At 53.7% G+C, this 23,720-nt stretch overlaps 1 protein-coding gene across 1 annotated transcript; it reads right to left on the reverse strand.

Annotated features, from left to right (window-relative positions):
- Positions 1 to 275: 275 nt before the first annotated feature.
- On the reverse strand, positions 276 to 23,636 carry FFAR4 (free fatty acid receptor 4). Its single transcript, XM_002718514.5, has 3 exons — positions 22,998 to 23,636; positions 12,578 to 12,706; positions 276 to 2,513 (listed from the first exon to the last, which is right to left on the reverse strand). Exons 1-3 carry the CDS (start codon positions 23,562 to 23,564, stop codon positions 2,124 to 2,126), a joined length of 1,086 nt encoding a protein of 361 aa, XP_002718560.1. The 5' UTR covers positions 23,565 to 23,636; the 3' UTR covers positions 276 to 2,123.
- Positions 23,637 to 23,720: the final 84 nt, after the last annotated feature.

Here is a 23,720-nt window from a genome sequence, read left to right on the forward strand (position 1 = left end):
GAAACTGCTCGGAGCAGGGTGTGAGAATTCCATCAGGCACTGTCTGTCAGAGCGCCTAGGAGTGGGGCAGACACTGGCTGGGCCAGGCTGGTGTCTGTGCAAAGTGGCGAGATGTGTGGCCCCTGTGTCCCCTGGCACACGGAGGAGACAGGTGCCCCATGCAGGAGAGCCCCGCCTTTCCCTCACTTGGAAAAGCAGGTGGCAGAGCCTGGCTCATCCGCTTCACTGTCATAACCCAGAGACCCATAAGACAGCCACACATCTTCCAAAAAAAATCAAAAACGAAAAAGCTTTAATTGACCGAACCTTTAAGATGAACAAAGGACCCATGGCCTTTTGTCCTTGAGTCTGTGATCGCCATCAATCTTACTTCACAAGGCAGCCGCTCCAGAAACTCCATGAGCCATGCCAAAGGCTGCGGCTTGTCCCTCCGCAATGAAGATTTGTTGAGCACCTGCTGTGTGCTGGGCCCTGTGTGTTCCAGCCAGCAGCCCCACCTCCAAGCGTTGACCTGTCCATGGCTCAGCCTCTGGCTCTGAATTGCCTCTCCCTGTCTCTCCTGGGGAGGTCTCACTAGACCGTAATGGAGACACTGATTGTCACTCCGGGCCAAGTCCCCATCCCTGCGTGCACCTGTCCTACTGGGCCCTTCCATCAGATTCAGATTTGTGTGCTCCAGATGAGACCTTGCGCTCCCAGCCTCCCCATTTTTCTCCCAGCCTCCCTATCTTTTGTTGCCTACTGTGTCATCCAGCAGTTGAAGATCTGCAGTCACCCTAGAATCTTCTCTTTCCCTCACATGCTCCACCCTTTTCCATCAACCAATCATCTTTGCTGTACATTCCCCAAACAGACCCTAAGACCACTTCCTGCCACGCCTCCTGTGATGCCACCCTCCTCCGAGATCCCATCACCTCCTCCCTTAGCAGCTGCTCAGAGTAGATTCCCCGCGCAGCAGCCAGAGAAACACCTAAACACCATTGTCAGGTCGTGGCCATCAGCGCATGGATCATGGGATAAAGGCCCTCTGGTGGCATCCCGACCCCTTGATCCAGGTCTGTGACTGCCCTGGCGTGCACTGACAGGCTCCAGCTGCTCCCCAGCTCTGTCCCAGCATCGAGGGTGCTGTCTGGTGTGGAGGAGGGTCAGGCAGTGGCTTGCGTGGCTTGGGTCATGCCACTTCTTCTGTCCCTTGTACGAGCATGCCAGCTGCTCTGTGCCAGAATCCTGCCCCTCTGCTAGTCCCCAGCTGGCTCTAGGCCTCACCTGTTGACCCAAATGACACTCCTCAGAAAGGTCTTCCTGGGTCCTGCTCTCCATCTAAATGACCATCGCCTACAGCACCCAGTCTTAACTTCTTCCTGGTGCTCATTAGCTCTGTGGCGCTGTATTATTTATTGACTTTGGTTTGGGGTTTTTCTCCCTGCCCAGAAGGTAAGCTGGGGGCAGGGACTGTGGCTGCCTGGTCCACGCTGCATTTCTGGCACCAGGAACACTGTCCAGCTGTAGCTTATGGGGGCCCCTGAGGGGACTGGAGCGATGAGGGAACTCACTGCTGTTCTCACTCTCAGACATTCTGGAACATTCCCACTTCTCTTGGATTTCATGACACTGCTTTTCCTAAACAAGTTCATGACATTTTGTATAAATGAGGAAAAAAAGTCAGTTTTAATTATTCCTTGGAAATTCCTCAAGTGCTCTTGACACTAATAAATGGTCCTGAGGGCCTTGTAAATTCAAGATGGAGACCTGAGCAGTCATGACCTTCAACAGGAGAAATCAGAATCCTGAATCAGTTCCAAGACTCACTTCAGACACCAGTCAGGTGTAGCTTCATCGGCAGGAGATGGGATTGCTCATCAGTCATAAATAAAGGCGAATGACCTGGAATCATATTGCAAACATGCTGGAAAAGCTTCCATGGGATAGGAACCCACAATACATCCTTTTATAAAGGAAAAATATTGTTGCACGGATCATCCCTTAATTAGCCAGATGCGGGTTTGCATAGGTGACACTTTCCTAAAGCAAGGTGCCCTGGCAGGTGGTCCTGGCAATTCACTCCCTTAAGCATCCAACGGCTGGCCAGAGAGTGAGACACTCTGCCTCCAGGGCAAAGCCGGCTAGCTGGAAATAACAGACAAGTCATTTTTCCTGGCAGACGTGTCTGTGAAAAGGGCTCCCTTTTCTGGGAACAAGAAGCAGCAGAAGGTTTTCCTCCATTCGTTCCGGAACAGGGACATGTTGTAGAGAATGGGGTTGAGGGCCGAGTTGGCGAAGGTGAAGGCCACCACCCAGAAGAAGAGAGACGGCCAGATGACCAGGTCCTGCTGGAAGTTCTGGATCAAGATGAGCAGGATGGTGATGATGATGGGGCTCCACATGATGAAGAAGGAGACCATGAGCAGGAAGAGCGTGCGGAAGAGCCGGAAGTCCTGCTGCGACACGCGGATCTGGTGGCTCTCCGAGTACGCCAGGCTCACCGTCAGTCTCTTCCTGGATGCCTTGGTGATCTGCAGGAAACCAGGACAGAATCAGAGCACACTTTACTGCGGAATGTCGGCCATTTCTGACCTAGGAGCCCAGGATTTGGGATCTGCCCACTGCACTCTGCTGGTGAGGTCTGACTTTGAACTTGGTGTGGAGGGAGCTGCCTTCCTGGAGACCTGGCCAGCCACCTGCACTTAGAACGTGCTGGAGAAATGGACGTCTGGCTGGCTGGCTGTGAAATAAGGCAGAACTGTAAAGAGGCTGATGAGGGGAAGCAGGAGCCCGGATGGGTCGGTCTAGAGAGACATGTGCATGGGAGTATATTATACCTGTTGGTCTTTTGGCTGAAAGGAGTCACTATTAGACACTTATCCACAATCCATGCTCCAGAGGCAAACTCAGTGACAGATAAGAAGCCTCTGACCTTCCGTTCCCCGGAGGTGACCAAAGTGAACAGGCTTCTGTGTGACCTGCTGGAAATGTGCCAACTCCACAGACAAGGCCAGCCACAGCACCGTGGCCTGCACTCATGCGTGGATGCACAGGGGAGCTCACATCCATTCCACCTGCGGATACACCATGGTGTCTCCAGGCCCCTGCAGGTGGGTACATAGTCTGCTCAGCCTTGTTGGTTGGTTTGGGGACGTGACAATTCAAGTGGCAGCACACACACTCTGCACCCCCCTCCCCTGCAGGATACTGGCTGGGGAGAGGCTATGAGAGAGGGCATCAGAGTGTGACCGGGCCAGGCAGAAGGAAGCCCCAGACACCCCCTGACACACACACACATACACACACACACACACACTGATCCTTTCCTTTCTCCGGGAAAGGAGAACATGGACCCTCATCTTGCCCCTGAGCCCCTGGGTTGAGGGCTATGGTAGGTAAATGCACTTGGAGACTGCTGATAGGGTCAGCCTGCAAATGCAGCTGGGCCTGGGATGCCCACCCATGCATGTGGGAATGACCCCTGTCCCCCATCAGCAAGGCCTGTTGGCACCATCACCATCCCTGCATGGAAACCAGAGGCAGGGATCAGCTCCTCCCAAGGGCAGCCGTGGCCATGAGGGCGACCGGCGGCACCCACAGAACAACCAGCCCTCCTCCATCTCTCTCGCAGCTCTGGTGCTGCAGGCCCAGCGCACTGCGGGCAGGGAAGCTTCCAAGAGACCAAGAGATGGATGTTTTCAAATGGGCAAGCATCACCAGAGAAGGACTGGAGGCGTTGGGAATGAAACAGATGTCACCGAATGTGTCCCTGCCCAGGAAGAGCGAGCTGGTCGGAGCACAGCGGGTGGGGGTGGGGTGGGGTGGGGATTTGCTGTGAAACCTCAGCCCTTTCATGTCTGTGCCCCCAGTTCAGAGGAGGAATTGGCAGAATCGACATCCCCGTGCCTAGCTCCGCACACCTAAGGGACGGCATCCGCAGAATAAATCCCTAACAGTGGAAGCATCTGATCCTGTGCACTAACCAGCAGGGCTGGAATTTCAACAGACACACTGGGGGCACGGAAGGCAACCCTGGTTACACAGGTTTTGAAGGGAGTTCTGGGCTCTGCCGGCCTCACTCCCTGGGTCTTCCCTCCTGTCTATTCAGTTACAGGGTCTTGCTTCTATGTCAGTCAGAGAAGGCTGCAGTGGGGCAGTGTTGGGGACAGAAATGGCCCAGCTACTTCATGTGTGTTCCTCTCCTATGGTCCCACAGGAAGATGATAGGTTTGAGCCACACAAAAGCTTCATGACTTCCTGGAGCTACAGTGCTGGCACTGGAGGGGACCCCAGCACCCTCTGAGCTGTGCTCTTTGGGCTTTCCGGTCCTTGGCGGCACCCAACGTGATCCCATGTCAACGTGGACTCGGAGCCAGCATGTGTGCGCTGAGTGAGGATTCTGCATTTCTAACAGACTCTGCTGCACCTGCTGCTGTGGTCCACGGAGCACACTGAGTTGCCGAGGCCTACTTCACCCATTCACCCTACAGGTGAGGAAGCAGCCCCTGAGAGACACCTTAGCCAAACGTTTTGAAAAACAGGCGACTTGGAAGTGTTCACTCTGTAAAGCAAACGCCCGGGGAGACTGAGCCCAGACTGAGCGCGGCCATCCTCAAGGCACAGCCAGAGGGGAGACAGCACTGGCCCCTCTCACCCAATGAAGTCCCTAGGTGGGGTGGGGCACAATGGGGCTGAAGGTGCCCAGCTAGCCTGGATTCCCATGGGACATGGCACCCATGAGCCTGGCACCCCAGCCTAAGACCTCTGCCCCAGGGAGCAGATCCAGCGTGGAATATCCCAACCATGCTGGTGGTCCCTGCCACCCCCGCTGACTTCGTCTGGCCTGGGTCCTTCTACTTTTCCTGCAGGCAGAGGCTGCCGGCCACACGGGAGTTGCTTGCGTCACGGGACACTGAATGGCCATGGATCTCACTGTTAGCTCTGGGCCGATCCCCCTGGGCCCATGCCCCTGTGGCTGCTGAACCTCAGCAGGGGAAGTAATTAGGAGGTCATTAGCACCCTTCACAATCTGGGCAAGTTTAGCTCAAGACCAACATGGCTTACACCAGTCCCCTTAGCATACGTGTGACTAATCAAAGGAGAGCGGTGGCATTGTTTGATGAGGACGAGCATGCGCTTGCTGTCTGTGTGTGGCAGGCTCGTCCACCTGGCGACAGCGGCCAGGACAGCAGTCGCCTTCTTCCTTGCAGCTCCCAAACACCCAGAGCAACAGGGAGCCAGGATTGCTGCGCTGCATTGAGGACTGGCATGTGCCCAGCTGCACCGTGCTGTGCCTTTGTTTGATCAGTCGCCACATTTAATCTTCACAGCTCCTCTCTGGATTTGTACGATGATTTTTCCCATTTCCCAGAAGAGGAAATGAACCTCAGGAGATTTGTAAGCTACCTGCTGCAGTTTGCCGTCCTGTTGACACCTGCTCAGAGCCTCCCTCCATGAAAACCTGGCTGAAGGTGAGCCATTTCAGAAAAGACTCCCACAGGGGCGGCCCCAGGGTTCTGCTCAGCCCAAACCCAGCTCAACAGGGCAGCAGCTGCTCGGGAGACGGCAGCCACCAGGCCGTAAGGGGACAGCCGAGTCTGGAAGTCGCCCCGTAGAGGCGACGTTGTGACATATGTTCAGGTGAAAGCTGGTTAAGCTAAGAAGCTCACTTTGGCCGACAGATCTGGGACAGCAGCAGGCAGCACCTGACAATGACTGAGTGAACAGACAGAGCAGCTGATTCATGGGCCAGCTGCGTACCTGCTTGGGTCTTTTTTTTTTTTTTTTTTTTTTTTGTAGCACTGACAGATGCTACAAGTTCCTTCTCTCCACAGACCCACGAGTTGCAGGGAGTGAGGAGGAAAATGGGGCTTTATAATCCAGTGTGGCTCCTCCCACCCCTGCCAGATGTTAAGGCCAAGCAACACTGACCTGGGAATTCCAATAACCTCTGACATCAGATGGAAGGCTCAGGGCGCTTTTAGATTCAACTAAACGCTCCCCTTGACTGTTGAGGAGAGACTGAAATCCTCCAAACCAGCCTCTGGGGTCGATTTTGTGGTTGCCCCCATTTTTGGGGAGCTAAGACCAAGGCTGGGAGATGAAGTGACGGCTCAAGTCTCACTGTCAAGTGGAGGCAGTGCTCCCCGTGCCCAGGTACGAGTGCTCCCGGAAACGGGGTGGTGGGCACTGGGCTCACAATAAAACACAAACGCTCACCTGGGTCCCCGTCAGACGTTCTGATTCCCCAGGGGCAGGGTGAGAAGGGCCCAGGAATCTGTACTCTTCCTACACTCCCCCAGGCGATTCTTCCTGGCTCGGGTGTGAGAAGTACTGGTCTCGTAAGCCAGGCCGGGTTGGCAGCCTCCCCCAGGTCTCAAGAGAGTCCCTTTTACAACATGCTAGCTTCACACTCACGTGAGCTTCCAAGGACCCCGAAAGGTCACGACCTTTAGCCACACGACAGCACCAGGCCGCAGCTGCTGCCAGGTGGGTGCAGGTGGAGGCGGCTGCGGGCTGAGGCACAGCTAACAGTTTTCCAGTGAGAATCACCACACAGAGCTCACCAGCACGCGGACCTCCAAAGCTGGGTAGAGAGGGCCGGGTATGGGCAAAGGACGCCATGGTCATAGCCGCACACGCTCCTGGTCAGCGGAAACAGATCGTGCTTCTCAGTCAAGCTCTGTGATCGGCTGAAAGTTTTTCAACTGCAAGTCACACCCTCACTTGCTTGGGCACCATGTGTTTATTGAGCACCTACTATGTGCCAAGCACACGTGGACCCAGAGCAATAAAGCAAGGGAGCCCTGCCCACGCTGCACTCCCCTCCTCGGGTGCATGCAGGCGAGGGGAGGGGAACAACGGCACATGGTTGCCGGGTGACAGTGTAAACCAAGCCCAAACAGCGAGCACGGACAGCCCAATCGAAGGCACTTACGAGTCTCTGGGAGGCTGATCCCCTGGGAAAACTGTTGATTGGAAAAAGCCACTGAAGATGTATGGCCTGAGTCACAAGGAAAGAAGAAGCAGGGGAGACAGAGGACGAGCAAGGCCACTGCCCCAGCCCTGCAGCAGCCCCTGAAAGGTGACGGCTAGGGGAAGGCCGAGGGGGAGCTGCTCTGAACCCTTGCCCAGGTCGGGCCGGGGGTGCCATGGGGCTCCCGTCCAGACAGTTGCTCTGTGGGGAGAGGCTGTTCTGCAGGAGAGTTTAACAATGCTGCCTGCTCTGCTCCTGGGTTGCAAATTCCCACTGTCTATTAGCAAAATAAAGGCTCTGAAAAGTCCTGCAGCAAAAAAACATCCCAGCTAACTTTTTGTTCTCCCAGCATTTTCCAAACTCGTTTGACCAAAGGAGCCTTTCTAGCACCCAACGTCCCATGCAACTGCAGAGATTTGCTCAAGGCGAGAGTCTGGAGCAGGCGTTTGGTGTACTGGTTAAGTCACCACTTGGAACGCCCTTATCCCACAGTACAGTGCCTGGTTCAGTCTGGCTCCTCTGCTTCCCCTCCTGCTAATGCACACCCTGGGAGGCAGCAGGTGGCAGCGCAAGGACTTGGATCCCTGCCACCCACATAGGAGACCTGGTTTTGGCCTGGCCCAACCCTGGTGGTTGTAGGCATTCGGGAAGTGAACCAGAAGATGGAAGATCTCTCTCTGTCCGTCTCTGTGCCTCTTTGTCTCTCAAATACAATGAAAATCAGTTTTTAAAGGAGTGATTCTCTGTAGAGGCATACAACAGAGGCACATCTCAAGTCCTGAGGCAGAACCTGGGAGCTGGCATGGTGGCCCAGTAGGTTAAGCAACTGCATGCCATGTTGGAGTGTCAGCTTGAGTCCCGGCTGCTCCGACTCTGATCCAGCTCCCTGCTAATGCACCTGGGAAGGCAGTGAAGACGGCCCAAGTGCTTGGGTGCCTGCCACCCATGTGTGAGACCAGGATGGAGTTCCTGGCTCCTGGCTTCAGCCTGGCCCAGACTTGGGGAGTGAACCAGTAGATTGAGAATCAATCAATCAATCTCTCTCTCTCTGCCTTTCAAGTAAACAAATAAATTTTCTTAAAAAAAAAAAAAAAAAAAGAACGTGGGTGAGGGGCAAGTAAGGGCTGGTGGGGCAGGGTGGGGGTGTCGCTTTGCATCCCACAGTCAGGGCATGAGCTGAGTGGTCTCTGCACGGGGCTGGCTCATTACTGTCCATGTGCAGCTGACTTTACAGAGCTCGGCTCCCAGCAGATCAAGCTCGGGCAGAAAAGCTGAATCAGCGTGTCCAGGTCACGTGCTTCTCTGGGGCTGAGCAGGGATAAACTACGAGGCTCATTCCTACACTCAACCCCCGTGGCGCCACTCACCTGTTTCCAAGTTACCAGCCCGACAAGTTCACGGGCACCACGTGAGGACCAGTGTCACGGTCCTCCGGGAACATGGCTGTAGTCGGCTTTGCCAGTGGGATAGGAAGGAAGTTTTTAAATGTCTTCAGCTTGTACTAACGTGATTTTAAAAACACAATCATATTTGCGCTTTCATCTTACTGTGATACTGGGGCATACGGGGCTCCCGTGAAAACGTAGGATCACATTAGTTAAGTGACTTGCCCAAGGTCACACAGCAATAAAGGTTGGACTAGAACTCGTCTTAGGACTCTGCATCCTGTGGTTTCCCCACTTCCCAAGAAGAGGAGGCGCTGGGGCCCTCTCAGTGTGCGCCAGGGCTCCTGCCTGACTCCTTCCACAAGCGCTTACTGAGCACCTACAATGAGTGAGCCAGGCTTTGCTCTACGCAGGGGCAGGGGGACAGAGCAGTGGACAGAACAATGTCTCTGCCCTCAGGAAGTGGGCAAGATAGAGGACACACAAATGAGTACACGTGCTGTCACAGGTGCACGTACTCTGAAGAGGTCTACAACAGGGTCAGGGATCAGGGAGTGATGCAGGGTCTTTCCAGGGAAGAATCTTTCGAGCAAAGACCTAAATGAAGTAAGAAGTGGCCCGTGCAGAAATCTGGAGAGCTCAAAGAAACAGCAGGTGCAAAGGCCCTGAGGCAGGCACGGGCTGGCTCATGTGTGGACAGCCCCCACATCAATGTAGACACAAGAGAGGGAGAGAACAGGAAGTAAGAGGGGCAGGCAGGGGCCAGGTCACATGGAACCTTTAGGTGAGGGCTTGGAGTTTTGTTGCATGTGTGAGGGAAGTGACAGGCTCTATGTTACATCTTTGTTTCATTACCCAGGGCACTGTTTCACCCATGTGAGTCATGATAAGTCCAGGAGCTGTCCTGGGTTCTGTGATGGGGAGAACTGAAGGCTGGGGTGGGTGTTGGGAGAGTGATGCACCTGCAGTTGAGGTCAGGAGATCAGCTTTTATCTCCCCAACTACGAGGTCTCCCTGAAGCTTTCCAGGTGGCCCTTGGCTAAGAGAAAAGGAAGGGGGTGTGTGGGAAAGAATTACCCCCTCAGCAGGCAGCTCAGAAGTGTGAGACACGAGTGAAAGGGGGGCAGCCCAGAGCCCTCTGGGCATTTAAGAGACTCAGGAGTGGGAGCCCTGGCTGGGGCGGGGGGGGGGGGGCTGGTGGCAGGTGCAGCCAGCCCCGCCCCAGCACCCATTCCTTGCTCATGCTGGGCTCCAAAGCTGGGCCCGCTGTTCTGACTCTAGAGAATTGCAGCAGTGCCTCTGCCCCGGCCACTCAGGGAGACCTGTTGAAAGAACAGCTCTGCCTAACAAACAGTAAAAATCACTCATTCATTCAGCATCTGCCACGGGCAGGCCTGACACTGCAGGTCCCACCCGTGGAGCCTCTCACATGCCCACGCTAACTTCACTCTATGAGGACGATGACTACCATTTTGCATCCCGAGGAAACTTAGGTTCAGGGAGGCCACAGCCAAGGCGAAGGCCACGCAGCCAGTCAGTGGCAGGTACAAGACTCAAAGCCAGGCTCTGTGTCTGCCTTCATGGCCCTTTGCTCTCCTTCTTTAAAGCTCTTATTTACATTTTGAAAAATATTAGTTATTGGCCAGCGCTGCGGTTCAACAGGCTAATCCTCCGCCTTGCAGCACCAGCACACCAGGTTCTAGTCCCGGTCGGGGTGCCAGATTCTGTCCCGGTTGCCCCTCTTCCAGGCCAGCTCTCTGCTATGGCCCGGGAGTGCAGTGGAGGATGGCCCAAGTGCTTGGGCCCTGCACCCCATGGGAGACCAGGAGAAGCACCTGGCTCCTGCCTTCGGATCAAGCGCAGCGCGCCGGCCGCGGTGGCCATTGGAGGGTGAACCAACGGCAAAGGAAGACCTTTCTCTCTGTCTCTCTCTCCCTCTCACTGTCCACTCTCAAAAAAAAATATTAGTTATTTACTTATTTATTTGAGAGACAGAGTGCGCTCCCATCTACTTGTTCACTCCCCCAAATGCCCACAATGGCTGGGACTGGGCTGGGGCTGAAGCCAGGAGGTGGGGAGTCCAACCTGGCCTCCCAAGTGGGTGGCAGGAACCCAATTTCCCGAGCCGCCACCTGCTGCCTCCCCGGATTTGCACTGGCGGGGAGCTGAGCCAGGAGCCAGAGCCGGAAGTCAGCTGCTCTGGTGCGGACAGCGGTGCCCCAGCTGCTGGGCTCAATGCCTGGGCCCATGTGTGACGTCTGGCAGCAAATGTTCGCACACAGTCGCAGCATCGCGCCACCTGTGCGCCAGGCTTTCTCACTGGGCAGCGGCACTCTCGTCAGTCTGCCTTCTTCCTCTTCTGTCTGCACAGAGACCATGACCTGCTCACCCTTGATCCACCTCCACCCCATACCTACACTTAGCACAGAGCCAACCCTAGAAAAACGTCTGAGGAACTAAAAGCATGGAGACCCTGTGGCCAGACTACCTAGGTTTAAATCTTGCTACAGCCACCTATGAGCTGTGTGACCCTGGATGCGTGACATAACCTCTCTGTGCCTGCCTTGGTCTTCTTATCTGGAATTCCTATTAGGATTAAGTGAGTTAGCTCCTGGCCTATGATAAATGCTACATAAATATTTGTTAAATATTTAAAAATCCATTCTACATTTCACTTCCTTTTCCTGCTGAGTTCTTTATTACTTAGTGATAATAGCTAATACCTACATAGCATTAACAGTCTTGTACATGACGTCTTCCTTGTAAGTACTTTCCAGGCCTTAGCTCCAGGCCTGAGTCTGCCTCACACCCTTAAACGAGCCTCAGGCTGGGACTCATTTTAGGGGTGGGGAAGGGTCAGGGATAGTAACATGGGATGGCATCTCCCAGAGGCCCCAGCGATGACCGGGCCTGGGTGGAGGTAGACCTGGCGTGGGCTCTGACAACAACCAGATCCTCAGCTACAAAAAAAAAAAAAAAAAAAAAAGTGTCATAAAAGTGGCCAGACGGTGAGTAGAACCCATAGGACCCCACTTCCGGATACCTGTTTACCAGATGACCCGTGCGTAAAGTGCCGCAAAGCCAAGATTCAACAACTGTAAACCTTCCCAAGGGCACGAAGGCCTTGCGTGCCATCTCCTACCGTGGGTGGAGCCGTCGTACTTGTGGCTTGCCTGGGCCAGCTGAGAGGTAGGAACCAGGCTGGCCTGTCTTCGCGTGCCCCTGGGCATGTTCACTTTGAAGGCACACATTTCCTGCTTCAGTGGACGTTTGTGATGGACTTCCCCAGGAGGGTGGGGGGGTGGGGGTGGCCACTGAAGACGGCAGCAGGGGCTTCTGGAACATTCAGCCTCCCAGTCTGGGCACTGCTCTGATGAGTGTTCGATCCTGGAGCTGTGCCGTCAGCTGCAGGTGCTTTCTGTGTGAGGGTTAGCCTCCCATAAAGGGATTTTAAAAGTGTACCTTCCCCCCCACTGCCACGCAGGTGATACAATGGACCCAACCCCAAAGTCCATAAACTAACTTATGTCGTACCTGGATGGCAGAAGACCATGTAGCCACTGAAAATAAAAGGAAGGAGAAAGAGGAACAGGAATGGAAAGACGGGGAGATAAGGCTCTGAGTGAGAAAAAGGAAGCTATAGGGCAGACAGTATTTCGTGTCTGGGAAGAACACTGGGGGGAGCAGCGTCAGAAAGCAATTTGATCATCTTAACCCGCAGTTTGATAGTGTTTACTAAATACACACGCAGGATATAGGACGTACTCATATCATTCAGTAAACACACACAGGATATGTGATATATTCACATTGCTCATTAAGCATACTCACATGATAGACCATATATCATAAATATATATGTCAAACAAATTAAAGAAATGCACCTTGAGCTGTTAAGAACGGGGACAGAGTTGATTTCTAGTTTCTGTGTTATGCATTTCCGTGTCAGTTTTCACTTCCGTTTGTTTCTTATAATGGGCATGTATTTATTACTTTAGTGATGAGCAAAAAAAAAAAAAAAAAAAAAAAAAGCCATCACAAAGATATAAATTATTTTAAGAAAAATACCAAACGCTCATTCCTCAGTGTTGCAGGGCAGGTAAGGCTGGAGCAGTAAGTCAGGACGGGTCTGCTCTGAACGCCAAGGTACCGTCCGACCTGGATACGCTAAGATTCTACTGGAAATGCCGCAAGTCTGAGTGCAGTTCAGCCGTAGTGTGGGAAACATACATACCTGTAAAATCTTGGAGTAGCTGATCACGATGACCAGTCCTGGCACCAAGAAGTTCAAGGTGACAAAAGACACATCCCAGGAGATTTCTCCAGCAACGCTGGGCCAAACCAGGGTGCAAATCGGCATCTCCTAGTTACAAAAAGGACAGAATGTCACTGAGCTGCTGGCCGCCTCTTCAGCCCCTGGCTGAGCCCTGGGCAGGGGGGAGGGGGACCCTGTCGTGTTGCACTGTTTCACAGCTGGCAGGACGAGGTTGCGCAGTCCCACAACGCCCGCTGAAGGCCACAGAGCCCATGGCACTCAGGACCAGCTGTCTGCAGTGTGTCAGACATCGTCAGAGAGCCCAGCACCTGACCCCGAGCAGGTGGGCAGCTCCCCGGGGGCAGGCGCCTCTCCGACCACGTGCACCTCCACACTGGAGCCTGTCAGGCCAAGATGACAGAGCAGTGTAGCGGAGGAGGCCCCTGACCTTGCTGTTGTCTCACGCTGCATGGCGCTCAGATGTCTGACAATGAATTGCTGAGCCCCCCACTCCTAGCAGGACCTTGCCAAAAAGTGACTCGGAGCTGCTGCGACAATTTCTCCCAAGGAGTAAGTCAGACAGCCGGCTCTGGGTCTCCCCACACACGAATGTCAAGAACAAAACGATTTAGAAAACAAGTTGCCCTAAACCCTTCGAGGCAGGCGGAAGAGACTTTTCAGAGCACCTGCTGTGTGAAGGACCACCGCGTGATCTCCATGGGCAAAGAGGCGCGACCACTGTCCAGAAGGGATGGTGCCATCCACAGCATCATTCATTCATTCATTCATTCGACCAGTACTTCTTGAATGCTATTTTAGGCAAAAAGCAATGAATTTACCTTTCCCCAACTGTGTATCATATTTAGGTGCTCAAACTTAAAATAGTCCCTGATTTTCCTGGAAATAGCGATCTCTAACATTATTGAGCATTCACTGGGCACCAGGAAGCACTTTGTGTCCATTATCTCATTTAATGCCCACATCACCTGACCCAAGTCACGTTATTTTCCCCACTCCATACAGGAGGAGACTAAGACTTAGAAACAACCTCTGAAACACGGAAGACGCCGTTCCTTTAATCGTGCAGAATGTTCCCTGAAGAGCTTTGGGGATACAAGGGCTCACCAGGGACCTAGCAAGAAAACTGCAGGGCCAGACCAGCAGGGAGGAAGGCCTTGGGATGAGCGGGGGACTTCCTTTCCCTGTGCTGTGAAACGGTGTGCAGTGGATGGGACCGTGTACACGTCATTCCCGTGCCTGCCCATCCAGACCTGACAAGAGAAAATTCTTTAAGTCTTTCCCCATTTTTGGTGGCTGGGAAGAGATTTGTGTCTGCCCAGAACCTGCTGGATGCTGGCAGCAGGGATACCACTGCTCTTTAGGTCATCCATGCAGCCATCACTCGGGACTCAGACCTGTGCCCTCCACGCCCCCCGCCAGGCCCCTCATTCCAGCTCACTGGTGCCAGTAGCTGAGTGGTACAGGCTGATATGTGGAAGCACCAACTGAAACAAATGGTCCCTGATTCCTGCACTTGTGATGGGAAAATGTAGAGGAAGAGTAGCAAAACATGGTTCCAGAACCATTTCATGAAACTCCAAAGGCCTGTCTCCATGTCTCTGCCTTTCAAGTAAAATAAACATTTTAAAAATAACTGTAACCGTCAGACACGTGGCAGAGCAGGTGAGACGCTGCTTGGGTCAGCTGCATCCCATGATGGCCTCTGCTTCTGACCCTGCTTCTGTCTAGCGTGCACTGTGGGAGGTAGCGAGTTGGGGCTCAAGCAGTTGGGTCCCAGCTACTCTTGTGGAGGTTTTTAAATGAAATATTTCACATTACTTATCATACTGTCTTTCTTTAAAGAAACCTTTTATTTAATGAGTACAAATTTCCTAAGTACAACTTTAGGAATATAGTGATTCTTCCCACCATAACCTGCCCTCCCACCCCCACTTCCTGCTCCCTCTCCCATTCCCAGTCTCATTCTCCATTAAGATTTGTTTTCAATTAACTATACACAGAAGACCAACTCTATACTAAGATCAACAATTTTCACACACACACAAAATATTAAAAACTATTTGATAAGTTTTACAGTTAATTCTCATAATACAACTCTCTGAGGACAGAGGTCCTGCATAGGAAGTGAGTGCACAGTGACTCCTGTTGTCAGTTTAACAAGTAACACTCATGTATGATGTCAGTGATCACATGAGGCTCTTGACATGAGCTGCCCAGGCTAGGGAAGCCTTTTGAATCCACAAACCCCATCAGTATTTAGACAAGGCCATAAGCATGGTGGAAGTTCTCTCCTCCCTTTAGAGAAAAGCACATCCTTCTTTGGTGGCCACTTCTTTCCACTGCGGTCTCACTCACAGAGATTTGTGGAGACTTTTGATTGAGTTCCTGGCTCTTGGCACTGGCCTGGCCCAGGCTGTTGCAGACATTTAGGGGTGAGCCAGAAGGTAGAAGTTCATTCGTTCATTCGTTCGTTCATTCTCTCTCTCTCTCTGCCTTTCAAATAAAATTTAAATCAATAAATAAAAATGTAAAAAATGCTAAGGGACTCAACTCTTTCCAAAAGCCTTCTGCAGAGGAACTGCCAAAACCCAAAGCCTGTGTGAAAGCTGGCACAACCAAAATGGAGTTGCTGGTGTCACACCCCGACAGAACAGACAAGCTCCGGAGGCTAGGACAGACAGCCTTGCATGCCTGGTGACTCTCATGAAAGATTCGGCCACTAGCACAGCCTTGCACAAAGGCTGTTGCAACCTTGCACAAAAAATACTTCTGTGAGGACACCTGCCCAGCAACTGCCTTTTCAACCCTGATGCCTCCCTGGCTATTGAACCTTGCAGCCAAGGATTTTTTTAAAAATATTTATCTTATTTATTTGAAAGGCAGAGTGACAGAGAGAAGGGGTCTCTCTCTCTCTCTCTGTCTCTGTCTCTCTCTCTTTCACACACACACACACACACACACAGGAGAATGGTGGTGGTGGTGGGGACAGGGAGAGAGAGAGAGCACTTCTATCCACTAGTTCATTCCCCAAATGGCCAAAGCCAGGAACCTGGACTCCATCCGGGTCTCCCACATGGAGAGCAGGGGTCCAAGCACTTGGGCCATCTTCTGCTGCTTTCCCAGGTGCATTAGCAGGGAGTTCAATCAGAACTGGAGCAGCTGGGTCTTGAGCCAGCATTCCGATATGGGATGCTGGCATTGCATGCAGTGGTTTAACCTGCTACACCAATGCACACCCCAGAATTATTTCAAAATAATTCCTGTATCTTCTTCATTTTGCCTTTAAAAATGCCCCCTTGCCTCAACCTCCTTGAATACACACATAGTTTATGACGGCACACACATTCCCCAGTAAATCAGTCATCTTCAGAGCATCACTCACTCCGTTTGTTGTTCAGGGTGCCCCGTATGATCTGCTGTGTTGAAGATAAAAGGTATGTATGATGAATACGTACACACCTATGCCTGCATGCATACACATTTGCTTAGAAAACAGGCTGGAAGGATACACTCCAGAAAGCTAGTGTTTGTTCCTGGGGCAAGGCAGGCCTCCAAGTTATTGTTATTCTTTTGGCTTACATTTTCTGAATTTCCCACACTGTGCCCGTGTTTTTTTTTTTTTTTTTTTTTTTTTTTTTTTTTTTTTTTTTTTGAGAGAAAAAGGTAATAAGGGTTCATTGCTAAGAGAACGGTGGTATAACATGAAACACAGGTCACCTTGATGGTTCAGCAACCCTCACCAGCTCTTTGGTGACAGAGACCATGAACTCGTCCCAGGAAGCTTCCTGAATTCCATGGCCTTAATGAAGAGACTCTTGAATCTTTTGATTTGTGGCTCTCATTCAAGGCAGGAAGTGTGATAAGGACGTGAGATGCGAACTCTGCACAGTGTCCCCATCCATGAACTAAGAGACACTGCAACCGGCCTGGGTGGCCTCAGCGATGGGTTTATATGCTCTGTAGAAGGCACTATATGGTATTGTTGATGAAAAGCAATTTCTACTCCCATTAAATAATAATAATAACAATAAACCAAAACAGGCATCATGCCACAGTCAAAGACCTGAGCTGGGGCCAGAACTTTGTTTCGGTGGGAAAATCCACTTACTTGACTGATGTCTTTTCTAGATATCCTCCCGCAGGCTTTGACTTGTGGAAGGGGTCTGGCTAGCACGTCAAATCTGGAAGGTAGGGCATGTTAGCCTCGTCTCTGGACTTTCTCTGCACATTTGCAACGTTTCCTGACTTTACAAAGGAAATTTGAAAACCAAAAATGCTGGGCCTGCCTGGCTACTGAGTTAGGGAGTGGACTCGGCAGTGCCAACCACAGGGCCTTTTGTTCATCTGACTCCAGGCCCTGTGGCTGAGCCAGAGTGAAGCCACAGTGAGGAGGAGCACAGCACTGGCCCTGCCCGCGGCCAGAGTGGGAGAGAGGCACCCGGACTCCTCCCCACAGAGCAGGGAGCAACACAAACAGGACGGTGGAGTCACTGGGAAAGTCACACCCAGGACAGGCTGCTTCAGCTATGCCTGGGAGGGTGAGGGCAGTGGGGCTTGGGCCAGGGGCAGGGCTGGCACTCAGGCACTGGAGGCTATGTACAATGAGGGGTCAAGTGTGACTGGTACCCCCCAAATGCATTCTGCCCCACCCTCTGCCATCTCATCCATGCCAGGGCTTCCTTTAAGGGTGACAATGCCATCTACCCTCTTCAACCCTGTGCCCCCCCCACCCCACACTCAGCCCGTTGCCATTGGGTCATCATGGCTGATCCCTCGCTGGCTTGTTAAGCTTTGATCATCCCACCCCTAAAATGCTTCCACCCACTACACTCCTCAAATCAGGACCCAGGGCCGCCACTCCCCAAGCTGCCAGAAGCCTGAGTCCTGCCTTCCACCCTGCCCCTGCCGCCCCACTCTGCAGTCCTCAAGAGCTAGCCAACCCACTCACTATCTCATTCCCACTGGTCCGTCCCTCCCACAACAGGCCATATCTCAGCGGGCGAGCCCGCTCTCTCCACAGGGGCATACCTGGCCCTTCTCCCGCTTGCCCCGCCTACCTCCCAGCACCATTTCTTGCCACTGCTGCCCCTCATGGGGCATGGCTGGGGACTCCTTGCAGGGCTCAGAGCAGTGACAGGTGCTTCCCGGGCCTCGGCGTGGGCTGGTTCCTCAGCCTGTGATTCCCGTGCCGTCCCCAGTGTTGCTGCCTGGCTCACTCCCCCTCCTCCCCACACCCAGGGGAGACACGCTGTCTCCCAGGAGCATCCTTAGGCTCCCAGCACCCACCCTGTGCAGGGAGCACCTATCTGAGCCCTCCACAGAGGTGTCCTGTGAAGAGCAGTGAGTGATAGTCTGTCTCACTGAGGGCAGCGGCCCAGCCCTTGCAATTACACCTGGAGCACAGTAGAAGACTGGCAGATGGAGGGATTCTCTAAGCCTCTCCAGGTGGATGGGGACATCTGTCTCCAGTCACTGCTCACGTGCCCATCCCTCCTGACACTGGCTGACCCACGTGCAGATGAATCCCCTGTGACCCCAGCTGTTCACTCCCTGCAGTCCCTGGGACCCCCTGGGCTGGGCATTTCCCACGCCCCACCTCTTCAGGTCAAATGGAAGATGCCAATGTCACTGAAGGCAAGAAGGACTCCTGGTGGGATTTCTCCCATCAGCTTCCCAACGGAAAAGACAGAAGCCCTCAAAGCAAGAAATGGAAGCACTCACTTATAGTCGGAAAGTGCCCTCTGATATTAGCAAAGGTAGGCAAACTACATTTACCCTCTCAAACAACCCATACTCAACAGAGCCATGAAAACATTAAGCCTGGTATTAATCAGGCTAGGAGTCACAGCCCCTGAGAAATGTCAACTCACAGGAGAGGGCTCCCAGAGGACCCAGACAGACGGGATGCATTTCAGCTGCATCCTTTGCCTGCACTGCGTGGGGCATTTCCTCCTCCCAAAAAAATCAACTGCAGGACACCTACTTGTGGATGAGAAGCCATGACCGTATTAGGCCAGGGTCTGGCCCAGCGGCATGCCCAGTAAATGCACTTCCTTTTCTTCATTTATGTTGCTTGTGGCGGGCGTGCACCGGGAGGGGTGCTCAGCAAATGTTTGCAGAATGAACGCACTGCTCATTCTGGCTGGGGTGGACAGTCTTCGCCACCTGCCCATGTGGGTCACCGGCTGGCGGAGCGGGGGCAGGGGGCGGCACATGCAGGCAGGGATCCCCATTGCAACAGGCTGAGGTGGGAGCGTTGCTAAGACGCGTCCATCCTTGGAAACTGGCAGCCCTTTATTTCACAGCAATCAGAAGAATTACACTGTTTGAAGAATGTTTAAAATGTGTATGCCCCAAGATAAGGCCCCTAATAATGGTCAGCAATTCTTGAGTGCTTTGCTGTGGATGTGCCAGGTGCGGACCGCTGACAGGTCATTAGTCCCCATGGCAATCCGACAGGGCTGACACTACCATTGTGCCCAGTCTGCAAACAAGGAAAATGATGTGCTGAGAGGCGGGGCCACCTGCCCTCGGTCACTGCTCCAGAAATGGGGTTCAGGCTCACCACGCTCAACACCAAAGATACACGCTCAGATGCCAGAGTGTCCAGGATTTCCAACAAGTCTATCATCTCAGCCTCCCCTACGTGACGTCTGAGCGTCCAGCCACCCACAGCCCCGAGGGGACAAGGCTCATTGTGTCCCTGTTCCATGGGGTCTCAGAGAAGTAGCTCTGTGTCCCTGGGGGTCACAGGAGCAGGGGCGCCAGGGTATGCCCGAAGTTAGCAGGGTCTCTCAGCACGCCACTGGGGAGGAACATATTCCCCCAACCTGAACCTCCATAGTTAGCATTCCAGCGGGAAGGCATAGGCAGAATCTGCAAGCAGGAAGCCGTGACTCGGAGGACAGAGAAAACAAGCCTCGGCTAATTTTAAATGGGAGACTCAGTCTAGACTGGATCCTCCTCCGTCCCTCTTTCCAAACGGCCACATTCTCTTTTTTTTTTCTTTCATTCTTTTCAACTTACTTCAGCTGCTGAGCCTAAGAAACAAGACGCTCCCTACCCTTTCTGACTACAGACCCTGAGAACCAAGGAGTTTCTCTGTTTGCTGGCTTCCTTGGTCCAAATACAGAAAAGCTAGAATACAGTAGGGGGTAATGTTGCAAGACCCCTGAAACTACAGATTGTGGAGCCCTATGTATACTGTGAGGTTTTTTTTTTTTTTCCTGTACGTACATCCCTATGATAAGATTTAATTTATAAGTTAGGCACAGGAAAAGAATTAGCTGCAGTAATAATAGACTAATAAAAATTGTTGAAATTTCTGGACTGTTTGTAGAATTTTCCAGTTAATATTTGTAGGCCTTGGTTGACTGCAGGTAGCTAAAACCATAGGTCAGGGGATACAATGTATATTAGAACTCAATGAGAGAATAGTAATAGTGCAAGAATGGGAGAGGGAGAGGGAGGTTGAGCAGTCAGGGTGGTGGGGGGGCAGGCTGGGGAGAAGACCAGGGACAGAGAGAGCCAGACGGGACTGGCCCATTTTGGTCATCGCAGTCTCCCCCACCCCCAGCCACCACCACATCTACCAATTCCTGGTGACTTGCTCTGCTGCAGGCAACTGCCCCAGGCTCAGTAAGGGCCCATTGTCTCCCAGTGGCTTTGCCCAAAGTTCTCTCCAGTGGCTCCCCACACTACAGAGGTTTCCCTCATGTGCTGTGTGCCCAGCCGTCACCCCAGCCTGCACAGAAGTAGCACCCAGCAGTGCACCTTCGCCTACTCTGCAGATGCTGCTCAGGGATCAGACCCCATGCAGGGGTGACACATGGGGCACCCAAGATCCAAAGGGGCCCCATCGGCGGAAAGCCCTCACTCCATCACCTGTATGAGCACACAGTGTAGGGTTTGGGCTGGGAGGAGACAAGAGTCCCTTTGTTTCGTTATTTGCCAGTAAGTGGATCGTATCTGAAAGAATTTGGAAAGGCACAAAATACATGTCTGGAAATTTCATATCCGTTCTATCTGGTCTTTAATTTCTAAATGCCTCTTTTTCTGTAAGGAAAAAAAAAGTGGTATAAGTCCCTTAAGTTCTATGAAAAATATAGAACTATGGCAACTCAGCGAAGGAAGAACTTGGAAAAATGTAATGGGGGTGCGGTGGGGTGGGGATGGGGGGCGAGCAGAGTCCTAGACCCCTGCTAATCTCACTGGCTGGGGTGAGGCCCCACCTCCCTCTTCTTTTAGAAGCATCTGTGGGGCCCACCAGGATTCTCAGGTGCATCTGGGCTGAGCAGGACAACGCGCCATCGGGCTCCAGTGCTCGGTCTACCCACACCGATTACAGCCAGTGTCTTGGCAGATCCTGGCTCCTCTGGCTTCCAAATAAGCCAGTCCTGGCTCTTCCCACACAGCCACAGGCACCCATGGTCTCTGATCAAGTGCCAACAGACCTGAGACAGTTCCTGCCCGCTAGCCACCCAACGCCCTTCAGTGGATTCTACACCATCTACTGGCCGGCTGGGTGACTGTGGATGGTGACCTTATGCCGCATATTCATCTAAGGGGGGGGGGGGGTTAGAGGAGGAGACTGAGCGTTTTCCCAGATCGTGGAGAAATGCTGGGTATTTGAGAAGACAGATAGGCTTGCCCTGATTGTACATTGCAAGTATGTGCATATATGGAGGTGTCCCACGGGGTCCCATTACAATGCACAGTTTTCCTGGGTGAGTTCTGGATTTTTTTTTTAAGTTAAAGTTTTTAAAATAAATACGAGATAATGCCAGCTTTCCACCAAAAATGTATTCCACACAAGTAAAAAACTATGAGGAACAGACTCTTTGATTTGATTTATGTTATGGGGGGGGGGGGGAGACAGAGGAGAGAGAAAAGGGAAGGAGGCAGGGACAAGCAGAGAAGAAAGAAAAATAGGAAGACAACACTGCGTGCACACGATGCAGACTCCACCTCCCACACCCCCCGCAAAAGGCCCGTGTGGGAGATGGGCTTCGGGAAACCCACAGAGAAGCCCACCCCAAACCCAAGGGGCCGCGTCTCTGGCTGAACAGCTCATCTCCAGAGAGCCACCTTCCCGCAGGTGCCATTCCTCTCCCCGCTCCCTCCCGACCCCCTCCTGTGGACCACTGGGAGGGTCTCTTGGAGGTTGCTCAGGGCGCCCCCACCCCACTCCATCCTAGGGCCGCCGGGGCAGAAAAGCAGGAACACCGAGGGGCGGGGGACTCGGCCCCGGGCTAACCCCTCCAGGAGGCTGCTCCGAGGGCGGCGACGACTCCCGCAGCCATTGGGCTCCAGTACTAGGTCTGCCCACACCAATTACAGCCAGTGTCTCGGCGGATCTGGGTCCATCCCCGGTGTCTCTAGGCGAGACGCTAAGAGCTAAAACACACCGGCCAAGACTTGCCGGCCACTGTCCTGCCCCGCGCCCCCGCGCCCAGGGCTGGCCTTGCCGCTGAGTCTCCGCGCTTGAACCCTGCCGCCGCCCCTTAGCGTGGTAACGCGCACAGACCCGCACCCGAGACTCCGGACCCTGGACCTCCAGGGGGCGAGAGCCAACGTCTGGCACTGTCCACAGGTCCTTTCTCAGCCCAAGGTCTCACCTCCATTTCGTGACCCTAACGACAGCTGTGGGCCTGCTGCCTGGAATAAAGCTCACCCGTTCAGCCTCTGAAATTTGCGACACATCTGGGGACCAAGATACCTGAAGCCTCTTATCCAAGGCCCGCAGGGTAGGATCCTGTGGTCTAGCCTAATCCCTCCGCTTGGCACTTGGAAAAACTGAGGACCCCAGAGGGGAAGTCACAGCCCCTTTTAGAGGCAGCACTGGGTCTGGGGTCTCTGGGTCTCCGATGCCCTCTGTCCCTCGCCCTCCACAAGCACCTACTTTCAAAGCAGGAGCCTAACCCGATGGAAACTTCCGGCCCAGCTCCTGGAACTAAGGGTGAGATAGTTTTCCCGCTGTGCGCCTCAGCTTGCTCATCTGAAAGTGGGCGTGATAACAACACCGTTGCGACACCTGGCGCGCAGGCAGAGTTTACATCTGAGAACCATCTTGCCCCCCCCCAAAAAAAAATTCTGTCTGGTTCCTCAGATCTCCGTTATTTAAGTAATCTCGCAAAGGCATTGCGTTTTGCAAGAATTGTGGAGGCTCAGCTTAGAGAGTCTGGGAGGGCGTTTAGGGACCTACGTCGCAGAACGACCGTGGGATTTAATAGAAAAGACTGCACCGCGCCAGGCACGGGAGTTCACGTTACAATTAAGAGCAACGGCCTCTTGTTAATCAGCATTTTCCCTGGCTCGTGGCTAAACGTCTCGCGGCCCACCCAGGACACCTGCCGGCCGCGCACTGCCGGGCGCTCACCTGGTCGGCGCCGGGGAGGCGCTGCTGGACCACCTGGAAGAAGACGAAGAGGGGCAGCGCGGCGAGCGCCGAGTAGCCCCAGATGAAGGCCAGCAGCGCAGCCCGCGCCCGCCGCCCCGGACCCCGCACGCCGTGCTGCAGGCGCACGATGCACACCATGCGCTCCAGACTGACAGCGGCCAGCGTGAGGATGGTGACGCTGCCGCTCAGGCTCATCACGTAGAAGAGCAGGTGGCAGGCGGCGCGGCCCAGCAGCCAGGCCTCTGTCCAGCGCACGGCCAGCACCGGCGGGATGGCGACAGCAAAGAGCAGGTCCGCGCAGAAAAGGTTGAGCACCAGGCAAGCGGTGGCTCCGCGGCGCCGTCGGCGGGCCACCAGCACCAGCGCGCACACGTTGCCCACCAGCGACACCGCGAAGATCAGCGACAGCACGATCGTCTCCACCACGCTCAGCACCAGCCGGTGGTCGCCCTTGACGTCGGAGAAGAAGGGGAAGCGTGTACGGTTGATTGGCTCCAGGCTGCGCAGGGCGCCAGCGCCCGCCGTCTGCGCGCACTCAAAGGCCATGCCGGGCGCCCGGCGGCCCGCAGCCGTCTGCAAGCGCGCTCATCTGGGAGGTGACTGAGTGCCAAGGCGGGGAAAGAGGGAGGGAGTCGGTTGCGACATCAGCCCTCTGGCCCCCTCCTGCCGGAGCGGCGCCCGCGCTGGGCGTAGCGAGCTGCG

This window comes from Oryctolagus cuniculus, chromosome 15, assembly GCF_964237555.1.
Source record: "Oryctolagus cuniculus chromosome 15, mOryCun1.1, whole genome shotgun sequence".
In the NCBI taxonomy this organism is placed as follows: domain Eukaryota; kingdom Metazoa; phylum Chordata; class Mammalia; order Lagomorpha; family Leporidae; genus Oryctolagus; species Oryctolagus cuniculus.